This window comes from Microcaecilia unicolor, chromosome 7 (assembly GCF_901765095.1).
Source record: "Microcaecilia unicolor chromosome 7, aMicUni1.1, whole genome shotgun sequence".
Taxonomy (NCBI): domain Eukaryota; kingdom Metazoa; phylum Chordata; class Amphibia; order Gymnophiona; family Siphonopidae; genus Microcaecilia; species Microcaecilia unicolor.
Genome location: NC_044037.1, coordinates 235,045,512 through 235,064,415, shown reverse-complemented (window position 1 = coordinate 235,064,415; position 18,904 = coordinate 235,045,512). Strand labels below are relative to the sequence as shown.

At 42.5% G+C, this 18,904-nt stretch overlaps 1 protein-coding gene across 1 annotated transcript in view; it reads right to left on the bottom strand.

The window, feature by feature from the left end:
- GALNT3 (polypeptide N-acetylgalactosaminyltransferase 3) overlaps positions 1 to 18,904 on the bottom strand; it is a 144,465-nt gene that overhangs the window by 29,816 nt on the left and 95,745 nt on the right. Inside the window, exons 8-10 of the mRNA XM_030210083.1 lie at positions 10,577 to 10,694; positions 8,352 to 8,552; positions 7,803 to 7,934 (exon numbers count right to left, since the gene is read on the bottom strand). Of these exons, the coding sequence (XP_030065943.1) occupies positions 7,803 to 7,934; positions 8,352 to 8,552; positions 10,577 to 10,694 (451 nt within the window). The remainder of the gene's footprint in view (positions 1 to 7,802; positions 7,935 to 8,351; positions 8,553 to 10,576; positions 10,695 to 18,904) is intronic.

Below are 18,904 nucleotides of genomic sequence, written 5' to 3'. Positions count from 1 at the left end.
AATATATTTTCTCCTGTACTCTGCAAAATACAATAGAAAAAAATGTATATTTCACAAAGCACACATCTTAGTCCTCAAAAACCATTAAATAAAAATAATGTTTTCTTTTCAACCTTTGTTGACTGAGCATTCTATTTTTCTAGATGGGCTGGTCCCAGTCTCTTTTCCATTTTCCATGTGTCAGTCTTCTTTTCCAGGTTGGCTTTTCCATATCTTCACTCTTCTCTTCTTCTTTATGTCCTTTTCTGCACCTGTCTGGCACTGATCTTTCATTTTATGTTTTTTTCCACTTTTCTCTCACTCTTTAGTCCTTATTACCCCATCTACCTACTGGCTTGGACCATCTCCCTCTCAAGCACTCCCATTCCTCTCTCTGTCTCTCTCTTACCCAGTCTCCTAAATTGCTCCCCTATCTTTCACCTACTTAATTAGTCCCCCATTCCCATCCTCTGTATTCACCCTCTTCGCCCTCATCTACCTTCCACTGCATCTCATCACCCTATCAGTCACAATTCCATCCATGTCTCTCCTTCCTTCCCTTGCCTCCAAGGCCACTCATCTGTCTGTTACCCTATACCCCATGCCCAATAGCTTCTATTTCACCATCTTTTAACCCTTTCTACCGTAACTCAACCCCCTTCAGAGACTCATTCCCTTCTCCTATACCCCAATCCCTTTTCAATGCCTCTTACCCTCTCTCCAGTCTTCCATGTCATTCACATTATGTCTCAACCTTTCCCTACATCATCCCCTTTTCTTGCCCTTCTTCTGATATCCCTCATTTCACATCCTGCTTCTTCCCCTCTACCACCCCCAGTCCCATCCATCTCGTGCTCCTTCCCTCTGCCTCACCTCTTCCAGTCTAACCTGAGAACAGGAGACAGGGTGAGCCTATCTAGCCCATTATATGGGCTGAAGCCAATAGGCAAAGCTTGCCACCATTTTCACTCACCCAAAACAATAGCAAATGCTATTGAAAACAATACAAAAGATTATTAGAAATAAAGGACAAGCTCTGGGGACACTTGAATGACATCTTGTAGGCTCCCTGTGGTTCGATACCACCGAGAATCCAGGGTCCACTGAGCTGATTTCATGTGAAGATGTGTCATGTGTATAACGTACACTGTGGAAGCCATGTGGCCCAGCAATCTCAACATCTGCTGAGCTGTGACCTGCTGAGAGGCAGAGAAAACAAGATTGTCCACTCTAGTCTCCGGGAGGTAGGCTTGAACCCTCTGAGTGTCGAGCAGCGCTCCTATGAACTCCAATCACTGGACAGGGTGTAAATGCGACTTGGGGTAGTTTACAATGAACCCTAGTAGCTCCGGCACCCAAATAGTCATCCGCATGGACTCCCAAGCACCGTCCTCTAAGGTGCTCTTCAACAGCCAATAGTCGAGATATGGGAACACATGGACTCCCAGTCTACTTAGCAATGCTGCAACTACCACTAGACATTTGGTGAAGACTCTGGGAGCTGACGTGAGGCCAAAAGGCAACACACAGCAGTGATAATGATCTGTTCCCAGCTGAAATCGAAAATACTTCTGGTGGACTGGAAATATCAGGGTATAAGTATATGCGTCCTTTAAATCCAGAGAGCATAGCCAATCATTTTTCTGAATGATTGGTATAAGGGTGCCCAGGGAAACCATCCTGAACATTTCTTGGACTAGAAATTTGTTCAGGGCCTTTAGGTCTAGGATGGGGCACATCCTGTCTTCTTCTGCACAAGGAAGTACCTGGAATAGAATCCATGCCCTTGTTCCCCTGGTGGAATGGGTTCAACCACATGGGTCTTTAGATGAGCGGAGAGTTCCCCTGCAAGTACCTGCCTGTGCAGAGAGCTGAATGAATGAGCTCTCGGTGGGCAATTTGGAGGTTTGAGATGCCAGTTGAGGGCATATCTGAGACAGACTATTTGAAGAACCCACGGTCAAAGGTTATAAGAGGCCACCTTTGGTGAAAACATTTGAGCCTCCCTCCCGACCGGCAATTCATCCAGGACCGACACTTACTGTGGCTATGGTCTGCTGGAGCCAGTCAAAAGATCATTCTTTGCTTTGACTGGGGATCAGCAGGGGCCTTAGGTGCATTCTGTTGATGTGAACAAGCCTGCTGGCACTGAGCCTGAGTAGGCTGGCGAACCAAAGGAGTGTACTGTACCTACATCTAGAATAGTAGTAGGGACTGCTCCTTGGCTTGCCAAAAACCCTCCTAGATGAGGAGGTGGATGCAGAAGGTGCCCCATGGGAGAGGGAAGAGATGGTATCAGTATGCTTTGCTGATTTGGTCAGCGACCTCCTCAACCTTCTCTCCAAAAAGGTTATCCCCCCAACAAGGAGCATCTGCCAACTGCTGCTGAACAGAGTGTTCCAAGTCAGAAACATGAAGCAACGCGAGTCTGCGTGTTGCTATACTTTGAGCAGAGATCCTGAATGCCACATCAAAAGGGTCTAAGTGCCCCTGGCCAAGAACTTTTGACATGCCTTCTGCTGCTTGACCAACTGGTGAAAAGGCTTGGCCTGCTCTGGAGGGAGCGCATCCACCAAGTCCGACAGCTGTCGCACCAAGTTTTATAAGTAGACGCTCGTGAAGAGCTGGTAGGGTTGTATACAGGCGATGAGCATTGAAGCTTGGTACATCTTCCTCCCAAAAGTATCCAGGGTCCTAGCTTCTCTGCCTGGGGGCGCCGAGATATAGTCCCTAGTACTCCTGGCTCTTTTGAGAGCGGACTCCTCCACCATGGAATTGTGAGGTAACTGAGGCCTAACAAAGCCAGGTTCACTATGGATCCCATACTGGGTGTCAATCTTCTTGGGCACGACAGGGACTGGGATAGAGGGGACTCCCACTTCTTCACGAGGACTTCCTTGAGCACCTCATGGAGAGAGGCAGTCACAGCCTTCTTAGGAGATGTGTAGTACAGGACCCCGAACATCTCGGCCCTGGGCTCATGCTCCACTTCCAAATGAAATGGAATGGCATCAGCCATTTTCTTAACAAATGAAAGGCTCTCCAGTAGAGACCGTCTTCTTTCAGGTGGAGGGGAGGTTTCAGAGGGAATCCCATAAGACTCATCTGAGGGAAGTATCTGGGATCTTCCTTTGAATCCCATGAGCGCTTCTTCTCGGTGTTAGAATGTATCTCCCTATGGGATTGCCAAGACCGAACCTGCCTCGATGCCGAGGAACTGTGCCCTCTAGAGCTGCGTTGAGAAGGCGGCTCCCATCTCGACTCCGGTGAAGCTTCCTCCACAGACACTGAAGGTGTATCGGCTTCGGTGGCAGTCAACACCGAGGCTGCAAGCGGCGCTGGAGGCCCAGGCAGGGCCGCAATGGGAGATATGGCAGGTGCAAGGACCCCCGATACTGCTGCACACCGCTAACATCCAGCAGCTCTGGGAGCAAGGCCCGGATGCACTCACTGAGGGTCGACACCGGGAAAAGCTGGGGTTCTGGTTGAGGTGCAGGTTGTAGAACTGCCGGGATTGACGTGGTAGCAGGATCTCGGCTGCTTGGAGACAGGCGCATCAGCACCTCCTGTATGGAGGGACAGCAATCCTCTCGGTGCAGACGCTTTTCGGGTGCCAAATCCTTCAACACCCTGGAGCTTCTGGAACCATGTGTTGAGGTTGACCAATGACGATGCTTCTTGGCCTTCGCCTGAAGCGTGTCACCAAGGCTCCTCGGTGCCAAGGATGTCATCGAATCAGACGATGGATAGCCCCAGAGGACCTGCACAGCAGGAAGCCTCAAGATAGGTGGAGACCTACTCGACGCCTCACTGCTCCCAGTGTCTTAGGGTCTTGAAGCAGCCATGCTTACAGACGCTCCCGGTGTGATGCTCAACATCTATGCCGACTTCGAGGAACCGGACTTAGCTCCAAAAAATCTCTCTCATTGAGCCTCTCAACAAACCTGGGCTCTCTTCTTCATGCAAAGATGGAGAACACTGTTAGCAGGACTATGGTTGGGCCCAAGACACTGCAGACACCAAGAATGGGTGTCTTTCCCGAGATACTCCAACTGCACCGGGTACAGTGCTTGAAGCCACTGCGAGTCTTTGTGGACATGGATGGGAAAACCTCATCGGCTAAATTAAAAGACTCGATGGTGCCTAAAAAAGGGGAAAGGCATGGAAAAAAAGAGAAAAACCCGACCAAAGTCAGGGTCTAAAAACAGCCCAATGATGACGGAAAAATAAGAAAACTTAAACCCAGGCGAAATAAAACTAAGGAAAATAAAGGCGAGATTTGAAAAAGGCCCAAATAAAGGAGCCACAAGAAAAATGAGAAACAATAGTCAGAAGGCATTTAATAGCGAGTGAGAGGACAAAAAAAAAAAAAAAAAGCACATATTCTCCTCACACGGAAAAAAAGAGAACTAAGACCGTGTTCGTGCAATGGGCAGGAAGGCACTCGTGAATGCGTGGTGGAGCACAGCTCGCACTCAACAAAGCTGTCTCTTTTTTACTATGGCAAAAGCTGGACCGGGCAACACGGAACGGCATCGCCCACTTGTGAGAAGATAGAAGCCTGCTTGTCCTCGGAGAAACTATATGTGTGCTGTGCAATAACAAATCAACATGCAACCAAAAAGCATCAAATCCATTCCAAGCTGTCTGCCCAAAATATAAAAAGAGTTTTGGACATTATTCTGGGGACGACAAAGAATAAGCAAAACACATTGGTGCCACAACTTCTCAACAGTGCCAAATGATGACTTATCTATAAGTCCTGTACAAATGAATCCGCAGTTCTACAGAGCTCCATTTCAGAACAATATCCTTCTTCAGGAACCCTCCAAGTTCTGGCTTGAGAGTTGCAATTCAATTGCCTGTTGCCTTCCGATTTGCAGTCTCAGTTTTTGGTTCACTGTTGTGGATTTTATTAAAGGGTAGACCTTTACACTACTGAACATGTATGCACCTAATATGGAATTTTCAAAACACAAATCTTATCATCCACAGAATACTCAGTAATTCTTACAAGGTTGTCAAAAATATTTTATAAAACATTTGCAATAAACACAGAAGAAAAAGCCTCAGTAGACCCCAGCTATTTTATATCATTACTAGTAAATAAGGCCCGTTTCTGACACAAATGAAACGGACGCTAGCAAGGTTTTCCTTGGAGTGTGTATATGTTTGAGAGAATGTGTGTGAGAGTGACTGTGTGAGAGAGAGTGAATGTGCGAGTGTGTGTGTATATGACAGAGAGAGTGAGTCTGGGTGCGAGTGTGTGTGTGTGAGAAGGAGAGTGTGTGTGTGTGAGGACAGTGTGTGTGTTTCAATGAGAGTGTGTGCGAGTGCGTATGTGAGACACAGTGAGTGTGAGAGTGTGTTTCACACAGATACACTGTGTGTGAGTGTGTGTGAGACAGAGTGTGAGAGTATGTGTGCGATATACAGACACTCTGTGAGACCGAGAGTGTGAGGGAATGACTGTGTGACACATAGAGAGTGAATGTGATACAGTGTGAGACATAGTCTGAGTGACTGTGTGACAGTGAGAGAAAGACACTGACTGTGAGAGAGAGAGTGTGTGAGAGAGAGTGTGTGTGACAGAGATACCTCCCCCCTCCCTCTGTGGTCTCAGGACCCCCTCCCCCCCTCTGGTCTCAAGACCCCCTCCCTTGTGGTCTCAGGACCCCCTGCCTCTCCCCCCTCTGCGTGGTTGGCAGCACCGTGCGAGTGTGACAGAGAGAGAGTGAGACTGGGTGCGAGTGTGTCTGTGAGAGAGTGTGTGTGATTGTCCTCTCTCCCCTGCCCCCCTCCAGCCACCCAGCTATTCTCCTGTCTCCCCTGCCCCCCTCCAGCCACCCAGTAATTATCCTCTATCCCCTTCCCCCCCTCAAGTCATCCAGCGATTCTCCTGTCTCCCCTGCCCCCCCCCTCCAGCCACCCAGCGATTACGCTCTCTCAGAATGTGGAGGTAAGTGCCCCCCCTCCAGCCACCCAGCTATTCTCCTGTCTCCCCTGCCCCCCCTCCAGCCACCCAACAAATTCTCCTCTATCCCCTGCCCCCCCTCGAGCCATCCAGCGATTCTCCTGTCTCCCCTGCCCCCCCTCCAGCCACCCAGCGATTATGCTTTCTCAGAATGTTGGAGGTGAGTTCGTTCCCTCAGTCCTGCCTTCTGATTACCCGCCCTCGACATCATCACGTTTTGATGCGAGGGCGGGGCAGAGAGAGATGGTGAGTCGAAGTTGACGACACACTTACGAACCCTTCACTGAAGCCACGGAGTCAGCTTCAGAATGTTGCGGGTGCTTTTTATTATAGTAGATAGTTAATTGGGGTTGTGTCTATCATCAGCATAAAAAAACCTCTTTTGCGTTATTGCTATACGATTAATAAAAAAATATATAACAGGGTCTACTGCACATTTTTTCACAGCAACATACTTGTAAGTTTTATGATCACTGCAAAAGTCCGACAGTGGCCAGCATTTCGTTTCTGCTTCAGGGACTTGAAGTAGTTAATAAGCAGAAGACATATTTTCAGAAACTCTTCACTACAACGCTGTCACTGTCTCAACACTGAATCCCAATTAGCTATAATGATGTAAAACAGCTGGGGTCTACTGAGGCTTTTTCATCGTGCTTTGTGCAAATGTTTTAAAAAATATTTTTGATAGCCTTGTAAAAATTGCCGAGTATTCGGTGGATGATAAGATTTGTGTTTTGAAAATTTAATAGTACTTCACCGCCCACTCAAACTGCTGCAAACACACAGTTTGCAGCAGTTGAGTTAAGTTTGAAAGTTTAATTTTTGTCACCATTTTGATTTAGACTCTTTAAAAGCTAGTTCAACTGGAGCTTTAACATAATTTTTCTCAGGGTTTTTTTTATGCTTGTGAAGTAACCTTACCCTGATATTCTTAACAAACATTTTCCTGTTTCACAGGAGTGGAGGAAAGGGTTCCGAGGCTTTTCCCCTGGGGATTTTTTGTATTCTACTGAACAAATTTGATTACTATAAGATTGTCAGCTTTTTGTTCAGAAAGAGTTTTCACTATATTGTGATTTCATCTCTTCTTCTTCTGTATTGACCTTGCAAAGAGATGTGTGTGACAGAATGGGAGGAAATCTGGCAACTAATTAAGTGCTTGGAAATGTCTGCTTGGATTGTTGAGAATAGATATAAGGCATTAATGCATTGGCTTTATACGCGTGTATCCCCTTATGAAAAAATAAGGCAATGGACAGATAGTTGTTGGACGGGCTGTGGGAATCAAGGCACATATTGTACTATCATATGTGGTGGAACTGCCTGGTCCTGCAACCTTATTGGCAACAGGTATTCCATATCTTTTTTGGATGTTCCGAAAAGAGATTTAACCAGCCATGGATGTTGCCATGTTGAACAAGGTTCTGACTCTGGCTGATGGGGAGGGAACACTCTTCCAGCTGGGAATGACAGTAGCGCAGGTAGTCCTGACTAGCCATTGGAAACAGAGTAATTCTCCGGATTGGATCCAGGTGATGTGAAAATTGGACCAGTGGTATGACATGTACAGACTGACTGCACTTTGCCACTATTTGAGAGGAGATGGTGGTGTTTTCAATGCTGACGGAGTAGCATTTTGTGTTGAGAAAGGGATGAGTAACTCTTGCTGGCTTGTGGTTTGTGTTTTACACAAAGGGTGGGGTAGGGATAGAAGCGTATATGGCTTGACCTGCAAATTGGGTGGGTGCACTAAAAGAACCACTGTGCATCTACTGTTAATTTTTGTCTTTACTTTTATTCAATAAAAGGATTTCAAGTTTAAAATAAAATACAAGATACATATACTCACTTCACCATGTATCAGAGGATTCAAATCTGGTACATAAAGTTCAGGATAAATATTGGTTAGGTACCAAGTAAAATTTTTACACTGCAGCTGTCGTCTTAAATCGAGTCTCTTTGAGATGTCCCCAAATGATCTCTAATGAGACAAATGTAAACACATTATCCTGTAGGTTCAGAACCTTAATGCCAAACATTTTTCAGCTTAGAACCTAAGGAAAATTAAACAAAAGAAAAAAACATTTAACTGATGACTAGATCTTTTAAAAAGGCATCTGACAGTTCTGTTGCTCTAACCAAAATCCATCTCTTCTGAAGAAAGAATAGGGCAATTGGAAAAGAAGAAAAACAAATACCAAGATTTTACACCTCATTTCTTAAATTATAAATTGTGAGCCCATTTATCTTGGCTTTAGATAAATTTATAATAAAATCAATATTAAAAAAAAAAGAACTGCAAGCTTAACATTACTTCTCCATGGAAAAAAGGTACTCTCACATATTAAATATATTTCAAATAATTCATCTCGAGCAAGCCTGGCATAGCAGCACGCACCTCTTTAACTATAGTTGCTGCCTCTCGATTTCTCCGGTAAAATATTTCTTTGTATTCATCCATCCAGACTTCTGCCAGGCGAACCTGATTGCGAGCGATGACCTGAGTTCCTTTTGGGAAAGTGTGAGGGCTCTTGCTGCGGAATACATGACCAACCACAGAACATGGAAGAATTTCTAGCTGTCCACCACACTGCCACACCTGATAATAGTCATACATACATAATATTAGTATTTTTCTGCACTTGCACTAGTTAGCTTTGGAATGTTGCTACTAACTGGGTTTCTGCCAGGTACTTGTGAACGGATTAGCCACTGTTGGAACCAGGATACTGAGCTAGATGGATCATCGGTCTGACCCAATAACAGGCTTATTTTCGAAAGAGAAGGGCGCCATCTTTTGACACAAATGGGGAGAGGGGTGTCCTTCTCTCAGGGTTGCCCAAATCGGCATAATCGAAAGCCGATTTTGGGCATCCCCAACTGCTTCCCATCGTGGGGACGACCAAAGTTCATGGGGGTGTGTCGGAGGCGTAGCGAAGGTGGGACTGGGGCGTGCCTACCAGATGGGTATCCTCAAGCAATAATGGAAAAAAGAAGGGCGTCCCTGACGAACACTTGGCCGACTTTACTTGGTCTTTTTTTTTTTTATGACCAAGCCACAAAAATGTGCCCTAAATGAATAGATGACCACCAGAGGGAATCGGGGATGACCTCCCCTGATTCCCCCAGTGGTCACTAACCACCTCCCACCCCGAAAAAAAACAACTTTAAAAACTTTTGTCTTTTTTTTTTTAAGAATATGGGTGAAGGACCTCCTTTGCTATGCCTCCATCCCTGCGACGGCAGTTTAGGACGTCCTTCACTATTTATTTAGATTTTGCTGACACCTTTTTCAGTAGTAGCTCAAGTTGAGTTACATTCAGGTACACTGGATATTTCTATGCCTCCGTTCCTGCGACGGCAGTTGAAGACATCCAAAATGTGGATGTTTGTGAGAAGGACGTCCATGCCTGCTATGCCTCTGACACCACCTTTATTTATTTGGATTTTGGATCACAAGTAGCAGCAGTGGGATTTGAACCGGCCACCTCTGGATTGTAAGACCAGTGCGCTAACCACTAGGCCACTCCTCCATGCCACTCCACTCCCTTGAAATTTGGTCATCCCTGTTGGGGGGGGGGGGGCAGTATGCAGGTCCCTGGAGGGGAGTTATGTGTGCATCAGCGGAGGCATAACGAAGGCATGGACTTCCTTCTTTCAAACATTTTGGATGTCCTCAACTCCCCCCCCTCACAGGGAAGGCCAAATTTCAAGGGAGTGGAGTGGAGGAGTGCCGAGCAATATACTATAAGACAACTGCATGTTGCCCAAGTTTGTATATATTTCCATAATGCTGACAAAAGTAACTTCACAGAAAAGTGTGACTGAAGCAGTAGCTTCTTGCAGCTCATGATTATAGTACATCTCTATTTCATGTTGAGCCTGCTGATCAGAATGTAGAAAGTCCAAGTTTTGGTAAACCTGGAAACATTTGTGGCATATCCTTTTAAGACCAACTAACTGTTCTAGGTTGTGTTCAAATTCTTCAACTTCTACAGGAACTTCTCTTGGCATATTGTCTTCCCTCTCAAATAGTCTAATAAGATTTTGGAACAGAAGAATGTGAACTAGACAAAAACATACTCAGAGGACTTCCTTATTGAATTCAAGATAACGATTTCAGGAGAGTAACTCATAGAGGGAAAGGCAAAAGAAGGTCACACATATTGTAATGAAACTTTCTACCAATTCTAGACAATTACCAGTCTACAATTCCACACAAGAAGAATGAGTTTAGTTTTTTGCCAATTTTTAAAAAAATGGTTTGGAGGCCCTGTGTGACAGCATTTTTTATCTGACAAACTCCAACATTTGTGATATAAAGGTATTTGCTAAGTGCCAGACCAAGGTGAACAAACACTCAAGTTACAGTATTTCAGACACAAATATAGTAATACTTGACAACTGATAAGTGCATATTTTCTTCCTACGCAGCTTGTTCATGCCAGGAATTTTGTTTATATATGAACAAATTTAAAGTTCAAACTGCAAACAAATAAAACTTGCAGAAATCATCTGTTTTGTAGTAGCCTATAAACTCCTACTTAATGGTTTATAGTTCATAGGCATTATTCAATACCATTTCATTGGCACAGAAGATTTAAAACTATAAACACTACTTACTCTATATGACATTTCTATATTTTCTCCACCCCAGATCTCCATCTGTTCATCATAACTTCCAATATGTTCAAAATATTCTTTTGAAATTGAAAAAAGACCTCCAGCAAAAGTGGGTGACCTGAAATGCAAAAATCCTTATTAAAATGTTATTTATAGTCTATGAAATACAAAAATTATTTGAGAGAATTTTTAAAAGCTATATCTGCATATGAAATAGTGAATATATCTAGAAACGGGCTACTGGAAAACTGCCACCCTATATGTATGAAAAAAGGTATGCATGTGGTTTGTTTCATGCATACCCATCTGCTGTAGGAGTGGGGCTCCAGGGCAGAATTTTGAACTAGGTGCACACTTTTGCATTTTCAGAAGTACGCACATAGGTTTTTGGAAGAAAAACATCTGTACAGGTCAGTAGGTGTATTTTTCCTGGGATAATTTTCATAACCCAGTAGGCTGAGAGTGAAAAAGTATGCAGATAGTAAACTACAATGGGATTCTTTTACTAATGCCAACACAGGTGAAAACTCTGTATACCATATAATATGCAGTTTAGCGTCTTATTTTCTATTTTTTTGTATCAAAGTGTTTCTAAATTTTACTAAAATTATGTTTTATACTATAATCAACTCAGATGTTTCCGATATTCCCCCAAATGAAAGAACATTACTTAAAAGATCCAATAAATATAACTTTGGGGGATGGAATAGCACCTAAAATCAAGAAGGTAACATCCCTCACATATATTCAAGTATTTAACATAAAACAAAAATGTCAGCTTCACATTATGTATGAAGCTTTCTTCTTATGTACCAAAAATAGTTGCATCAACATGTTGAGAGCCAGCAGGTGAGGGCTTCTTAAGCCTGGCCCCACAAAAAGATATTCTGAAAGCTTACAATGATTATACATGAGATTAATATGTAAACAAGGGAGAACTAGTACATGCAAATTGATTTCATGCATATTTATTATGGGTATCCTGAGAACATGACTAGTCATGGGGGTCTTCAGAACAGGTTTGGGAAGCCCTGCAATAAATTATGGAGAAATCTTTGGAGAAAATTTAAAATGTGTTTACTTTTCCACCTGAAAATTGTATGATGGCAGCTTATTATGAGCTGTAACCTGTTGGGGTTATATTTGTGTATTCTGTAGGCTAAATCAGGTCCCACTGCCTTAACTATACAGCTGATTTCTCAAGTTTTAATAGGTTGGTGTTATGGGAGCACTGTGCTTACAACCAAATTTAAGTTTTGGGTAAAAGTAGCATAAAAAGTGAATCTGGTTGCACATTACTGAAATAAGTGAATCTTTCTGTCAATGATGTAATGTCTTGAATTATTAGGAGCTGGGGGAAAGCACAGAAAAAAAGCAGAATTCATTAAAAAAAAATGCACACAAAGTACTTAGGGATCCTTTTACCAAGCAGTGGTAAAAGGGGTCCTGCGCTAGCAGCAGGGGCCGTTTTGTGCTGCATATTTTATCCACAGTGGATACAAAGGCAGAAAAAAGAAATGGCCATGTGGTAAGATTTCACTTACCATGTATCCATGCAGGGGGAGGGAGCACTTACCACCACCATTGAGGTGGCAGTAAGGGCTCTTGCACTAACGCAGCGTTGCCCGATTACTGCTGGGTTATAGCACCTACAGAAATATTTTTCCAATATTTCCGCAAGTGCCTGAAATGCCACACGATGTGGGTGGAACTACCACCAGTGCCTGCATTAGCTCCAGATTGGCAAGCAGTAAGCCTGCGGTGGGGCTTACCACCGCTTTGTAAAAGGGCTCCTTAAACCTTTGCCCCAATGTGTTATCAATCCACAGAGATTTTTGCAGTATTTGTTTGTACATTTTTTTCAGTGATTTTTTTGTTGTCTTTCAGAATATGAAGGAAACTAAATCCTTGGGCTAATTATATCTTTCACTTTTGTCATAATTTGCATCCATGAACCAATTTCATCCAAAACTAGAATAAAAACACACACTTTGGTTAATTAGCACATAAATAGTTTCAGTGTAAAGAAACATCTACCCTACTACTTCATTCAAAGTGTGGCAACTGCATTACAACATTCAAGGAAATACATTGATTTAAAGGAGGAAAAACACAATTTTAAGATTTGGGTTTCTGCCAGATACTTGTGACCTAGACTGGCCACTGTTGGAAGCAGGATACTGGGCTAGATGGACAATTGGTCTGACCCAGTATGGCTATTCTTATGTTCTTAAGTTGGGTAGTAATTAAGGTGCAGTAAAAGTTGGGGTTTTATTGCACCTTAACTCACCATGGAAGTTACTAACCTGTAACAGCTCAGTGACTCCCGTGGTACATGAATAACCCTGCTTGTGATCAATTTTGCAAGCACCATTGTTCATACTGCCCAGAAGCTTCGGGCTCCAGGGCTGCATTTATTTTTCAAAACTTTTATTGTGAAATATATCTATAATACTAATTGAAAGATTTGTACAACAGCATAAAGCAAACAAAGCTTCAATATAACCCTCCCTTCCTTCCTATATCCCCCTTTTCTTTATCAGTATCCTGCCCAACCCCACCTCCCCCCAGAGACACGTGCATAACATACTACTCTTCCCTCCAACAGCCTCCATCAAATTCATATAGCAACAACAGTTTATAGACATTATGACGGACTGGGTGCTCCTTGCAAGTGCTGATAGATGTCCCATGTCCTATGAAAAGACAGCAACTAGCCGGTATATATAATCCATCTTCTGCAGAACTTGGCCAACTGATGGTGGAAACGGCTTCTTCCAGGCTGCCGCAAGCACTAGTTTGCTAGCCACAAAAAAAGCTAGTAGCCAGATAATGCAACTCTTTATTGATATCCACAGTCTTAAAATGAAGCAAACAATATTCTGCCCACTTGGAGAATATGCTGTAAGGTTTGTAATATGGAGGTCCAGAAGGCCTGCACCTGAGGACAAGACCACCATATATGATACAGAGTCCCCTGTTGCCCACAAAATCTACAGCATGCCCCAGACACAGCTTTAAAAACACGAGCAAAGCAAATACCAGGGATACACTATTTTATAGCTATTCTCCATTAAACTACTAGCTATGAAACTCAGCAAATACCAAAAAGTAAATTGCCCACTGTGCATAATCCCAATGTATACTCAGATCCTCTTCCCATTTTTGTATATAGGATCCTTGGAGAACAGCAAGGCCTGGTAAATTGGGTAATACTACCCCAGGCTCCAACCTCTTTCAGTACTCTCTCCAATTGAGTTTCCTCAAGTGCCAATTCTCCACGAATCCTGCGCATAACAAAATCCCGTAGCCTCCAACAGTAGAAGTGGTCAGCCTCCACCAATCCATATTCCCCCGCAAATCTGAAAAGGAAAAAAAAACTCTCCCTCCTCCCAAATCTGACCCAAAGTGAAAAGCCCATGATGCTTATCACTGATGAGTAGCATCTAGACTACTGGGCAAAACCCCCGGGCCCGGCAAATAGCTATCTGCAAAAAATAAAGTTGTTTAGGGAAAAAAGATGATCTAATCCCATACCAGGTGTGCAGGGGAAACTAGAGACTTAGCAGAAGGGATTTCAAAAGGCCTGCTAAATCTCAATTAGGAAGCCATATCACTGACCAGAGGGGGACAGCACCTATTCAGGATTGTTGTACCCAAACCCACGCTTTTGAAGATCTGGATAACCACTTCACCAAACTATGGAGCTCAGCCGCTCTATAATACAATTTTAAATGGGGGACCCCCATACCTCCCTTAGTTTTGGGCTGATAGAGGATCTGTCTCCAAACCCTCAGTGGACATCTTTTCCAGATATATGCAAAAGCTCATTTACACAACTTAAGAAAGAACTGCTCTGGAATAGGGAGAGGAAGGGCCATAAAAAGATATCTGCATTTAAATTAATTGGCCAAAGTTGCACTATCTGCTCCATCCATGAGAGGTTTAGCCCCTCCCATCTATCCAGATCAGCAAATAGCTCCTTCAGCTGAAGAGGAAAGTTAGCTGCATAAAAGTTGAAGTGTTAGGGTAAGATGGAGGTCAAAGTGCGAGAGGTGGCGGTGTTGTGTCTCCTGGGAAACAGTGATCATAACATGATTAAGAATGAGCTACTATCTGGGATGAACCCTGACAAGAAATCTACTATAGCTGAATTTAATTTTCAAAAGGGCGACTATAATAAAATGAGGAAAATGGTTAAAAAGTAACTAAAAGGATCGGCTGCAAAGGGTTAGGACACTAAATCAGGCGTGAACATTATTCAAAAATACCATCTTGGAAGCCCAGTCCGTATGCATTACACGTATTTGGCAAAGGTGGAAAGAAGAGAAAACGTCAGCCAATGTGGTTAAAAGGTGAAGTAAAAGAGGCTATTACAGCCAAAAGATTGTCCTTCAAAGAATGGAAAAAGGATCCAAATGAAGAAAATAAGAAGCAACATAATATGAAGAGAAACTTGCCGCAGAGGCTAAAACTCACAGTAACAACTTTTTCAGGTACATTAGAAGCAGAGAGCCTGTGAGGGAATCTGTAGGACCGTTAGATCATGAAGGAGCAAAAGGGGTGCTCAGGGAGGACAAGGCCATAGCAGAGAAACTGAATGAATTCTTTGCTGCTGTCTTTACGGATGAAGATGTAAAAGATCTGCTTGTATCGGAAATGGTTTTCAAAGGTGATGGTGCGGAGGAACTGAAAGAAATAATCGGTGAATCTGGATGATGTACTGAGCCAAATTGACAAATTAAAGAATAGTAAATCACATGGACTGGATGGCATACTTCCAAAGGTACTCAAAGAACTCAAGTAGGAAATTACTGATCTGCTGTTAGTAATATGTAACCTGTAGTTAAAATCGTCCATAGTACCTGAAGATTGGAGGGTGGCTGATGTGATGCTGATTTTTAAAAAGGATTCTAGGGGTGATCCAGGAAATTATAGACTGGTAAGCCTGACATCGGTGCCAGGCAAAATAGTGGACACTAAAAAATAAAATTATAGAACACGTAGACAAACATGGTTTAATGGGACAGAATAAGCATGGGTTCAGCCGAGGGAATTCTTGCCTCACCAACGTACTTTATTTCTTTGAAGGCGTGAATAAACATGTGGATAAGGTGAGACAATTGATGTAGTGTATCTAGATTTTCAGAAAGCTTTTGATAAAGTTCCTCATGAGAGACTCCTGAGAAAAATAAAGAGTCATGGGATAGGAGGCAAGGTTCTGGTGTGGATTAGGAATTGGTTATTGGACAGAAAACAGAGGGTAGGGTTAAATTGTCATTTCTCTCAATGGAGGAGAGTGGAGTGCCGCAGGGGGATCTATACTGGGACTAGTACTATTTAACATATTTACAAATGATATGGAAATCAGAACGAGTGAGGTGATCAAATTTGCAGATGATACAAAACTATTCAAGGTTGTTAAAACAGACTGTGAAATATTGCAGGAAGACCTTTGGAAATTGGATGAGGGGAGATATGATTGAGGTCTACAAAATCCTGAGTGGTGTAGAACAAGTAGAAGTAAATTGATTATTTTACTTGTTCCAAAAGACTAGGGGACACACAAAGAAGTTACATGGAAATACTTTTAAAACAAATAGGAGGAAATATTTTTTCACTCAACGAATAGTTAAACTCTGGAACTCTTTGCCGGAGGTGGTAACAGCAGTTAGGGTATCTGGGTTTAAAATAGGTTTGGACAAATTTCTGGAGGAAAAGTCCGTAGTTTGCTATTGAGACAGACATTGGGAAGCAACTGCTTGCCCTGGGATTTGTAGTATGGAGTGCTGCCACGATTTGGGTTTCTGCCAGGTACTTGTGATCTGGCTTGGCCACTGTTTGGAAAACAGGGTACTGGGCTAGATGGACTATTGGTCTGACCCAGTATGGCTACTCTTAAGTTCTTATGTACATTAGAAGGCAGATAGAATCTCAAGATACAGAACAAGTAGCAATTTCCAGATTAGGAGATTCAAAATTCAGAGATCGTTTTTACCACAAATAAAGGTTTATTGACGATAGCTAAACCACCTCCCCCCCCCCCTTTTTTTTAGCTCTAGGGAAATGAAGAGGGAATAACTGGATGGCATACATCTATTTTTTTTTTTTTAAATTTTTGTTACATTTGTACCCCACGCTTTCTCACTCATGGCAGGCTCAATGCGGCTTACATGGGGCAATGGAGGGTTAAGTGACTTGCCCAGAGTCACAAGGAGCTGCCTGTGCCTGAAGTGGGAATCGAACTCAGTTCCTCAGGACCAAAGTCCACCACCCTAACCACTAGCCAAGTTTCAGAGATTAGAACAAAATCAAATTGAGCATCAGTTATCCAATCTTTAATAATTACAGCTTTAACAACCGATCGAGCACTGACATAACCTACAGACAGAAAATAGGAACAAGTTGCTTGACAGTGGGACTTTAATCAAGTGGCGTTTATTACAAAAGGTTTTAGAGACGTTTTTAGCATTGTTGTTACCAGTATAAAAAAATTCCAGCATGATCCGCAGCATTCCTGGGCTGATGCTGGAGAAGAGAAGGCTGGGCAGGGCCGGCAGGAAAATCTCCTGGGCTTGTGGGGCATGCTGGACTCCGGGGATCGCTGTGCCTGCATCTGCGATGTTGGAAGGCGCGCTGACATCATTAGTGACATCAGATGCGCATGCTCAGTGCTGGAAATCTGTCTGGTGACTCAGGAGTTGTCCCGGAGCATCGGGGATCATTGAACCACCAATAATTTTTTAAAATATTATAAGGGGGAGTTTGTTTTGACCCCAAGAGGGGTTAAATTAATAACATTTTGGTACAGCCAAAATCGGGCCTTAAATATAATCACGCATGCATGGAGCATGCGCATGTGGCGCATTTTAAATTAATCTTACCCCAGTGGGTGCTGGGAAATGGAAAGGGGGCTATTGGAGACATCCTGGTTGCCAAGATGACCTAAAAGCTGCACAAATTTGGGCGTAGGTGCAGTAAAGCTTAAGGAGACCTGCACTGACACTTCCAAACTTAAGTATTAAAAATAAATTTTAAAAGTGTTTGCAAAAGTTTTAATGATAGGATTTAGGTGCAGGAAAATTGTAGATTTTGGCCATGGGTTTATTTGAGCTGTAATTGTATGCAAATTAGTCCAATTTTATAAGGTTCTAATTTGACTATTTGGAGATCAATTTAAAGGAAATTTTTTTTACATAATAGACATTAGGGCACTGCGCTAATCTGAGTCATGTAGTTAAAATCCAAAAAATGAAGGTTTGAGAATAGTATTTTTAATCAAAAATGCATAATGGAATGTTAATATGGAGATGTGTGTTTGAATGGAGCTTTCTGATAGGTTCCTAACTGGAGTACTGCAGCCAAACAAGAAACAGCTGGTGAGAGAGCAACGGAAGACTTCAAGGAGAGAGGAGGTTTATCCTGACCTGTCTGTCTGATGGGTTGAATAGAAAGGAATAAATGAGAAAGTTTTGATTGAAATAATTAAAAAAAAAAAAAGAGTGTCTGGGTATACAATAAGTGAGAATATTTAAATACTATAAGGAGGTTTGTAAAAGTTTGAGAGGTTTTAGTTCTTCTTTAGAGGGAGAAAGCTTATAGATAGATTAAATACTTAAAAATTAATAGCATTTGAGAAACACTTGGAATATAATTCTGATAGTTAAAATATATTTTCCTCAGAACAGTACTGTGCAGGTATTGAAATTTAGAAATACTTCATTGAGTTTGAAGAAATTATTACAGGAATTGATATAATTTTGTTCCTAAAAGAGGAAAATATTCCTTGGTGTTTAAACAATATTAAGCCTTTATAAAAAAATTCTTGAAGTCACACCAGTTTCAATGTCAGGAGTCAGAACCTGACAGACATTAAATTTATATGAACTCAGAGAGAGAGAGAGAAAAAAAAGAAAGGATTTAATTAAAATCAAACCTCCTAGTTCTGTGTGAATTAAATGAGAGCTGTGTATATGTTGTATGAATGTTTGAAGATCTTCAAGGACACAGCTGCTTCAATGAAGAGGACCTGCTCTCAATAGCTAGACTAAAGAGTTAAAAGTTTATTAGAGTCAGTCAGGAAACCAGATCAGAAATTTTTTATTTATTTAGATTAGAATTCTCAGTTTAAGGTTCCTGGGACAGGCAGGCACACTCACAGCTATACATACACCGAAGGGAGATAGTCTCTTTCCTGTTATTTTTATTTGAAGTGAAGGTTTAGGGAGAAGACAGGGGCCAAGACATCCAAGACAGATGAAAACTGAAGAACCAAGAAAGCAATAGAGATAAGTAAAGAAGAAGCACTATGCACTTGCTCTAATACTT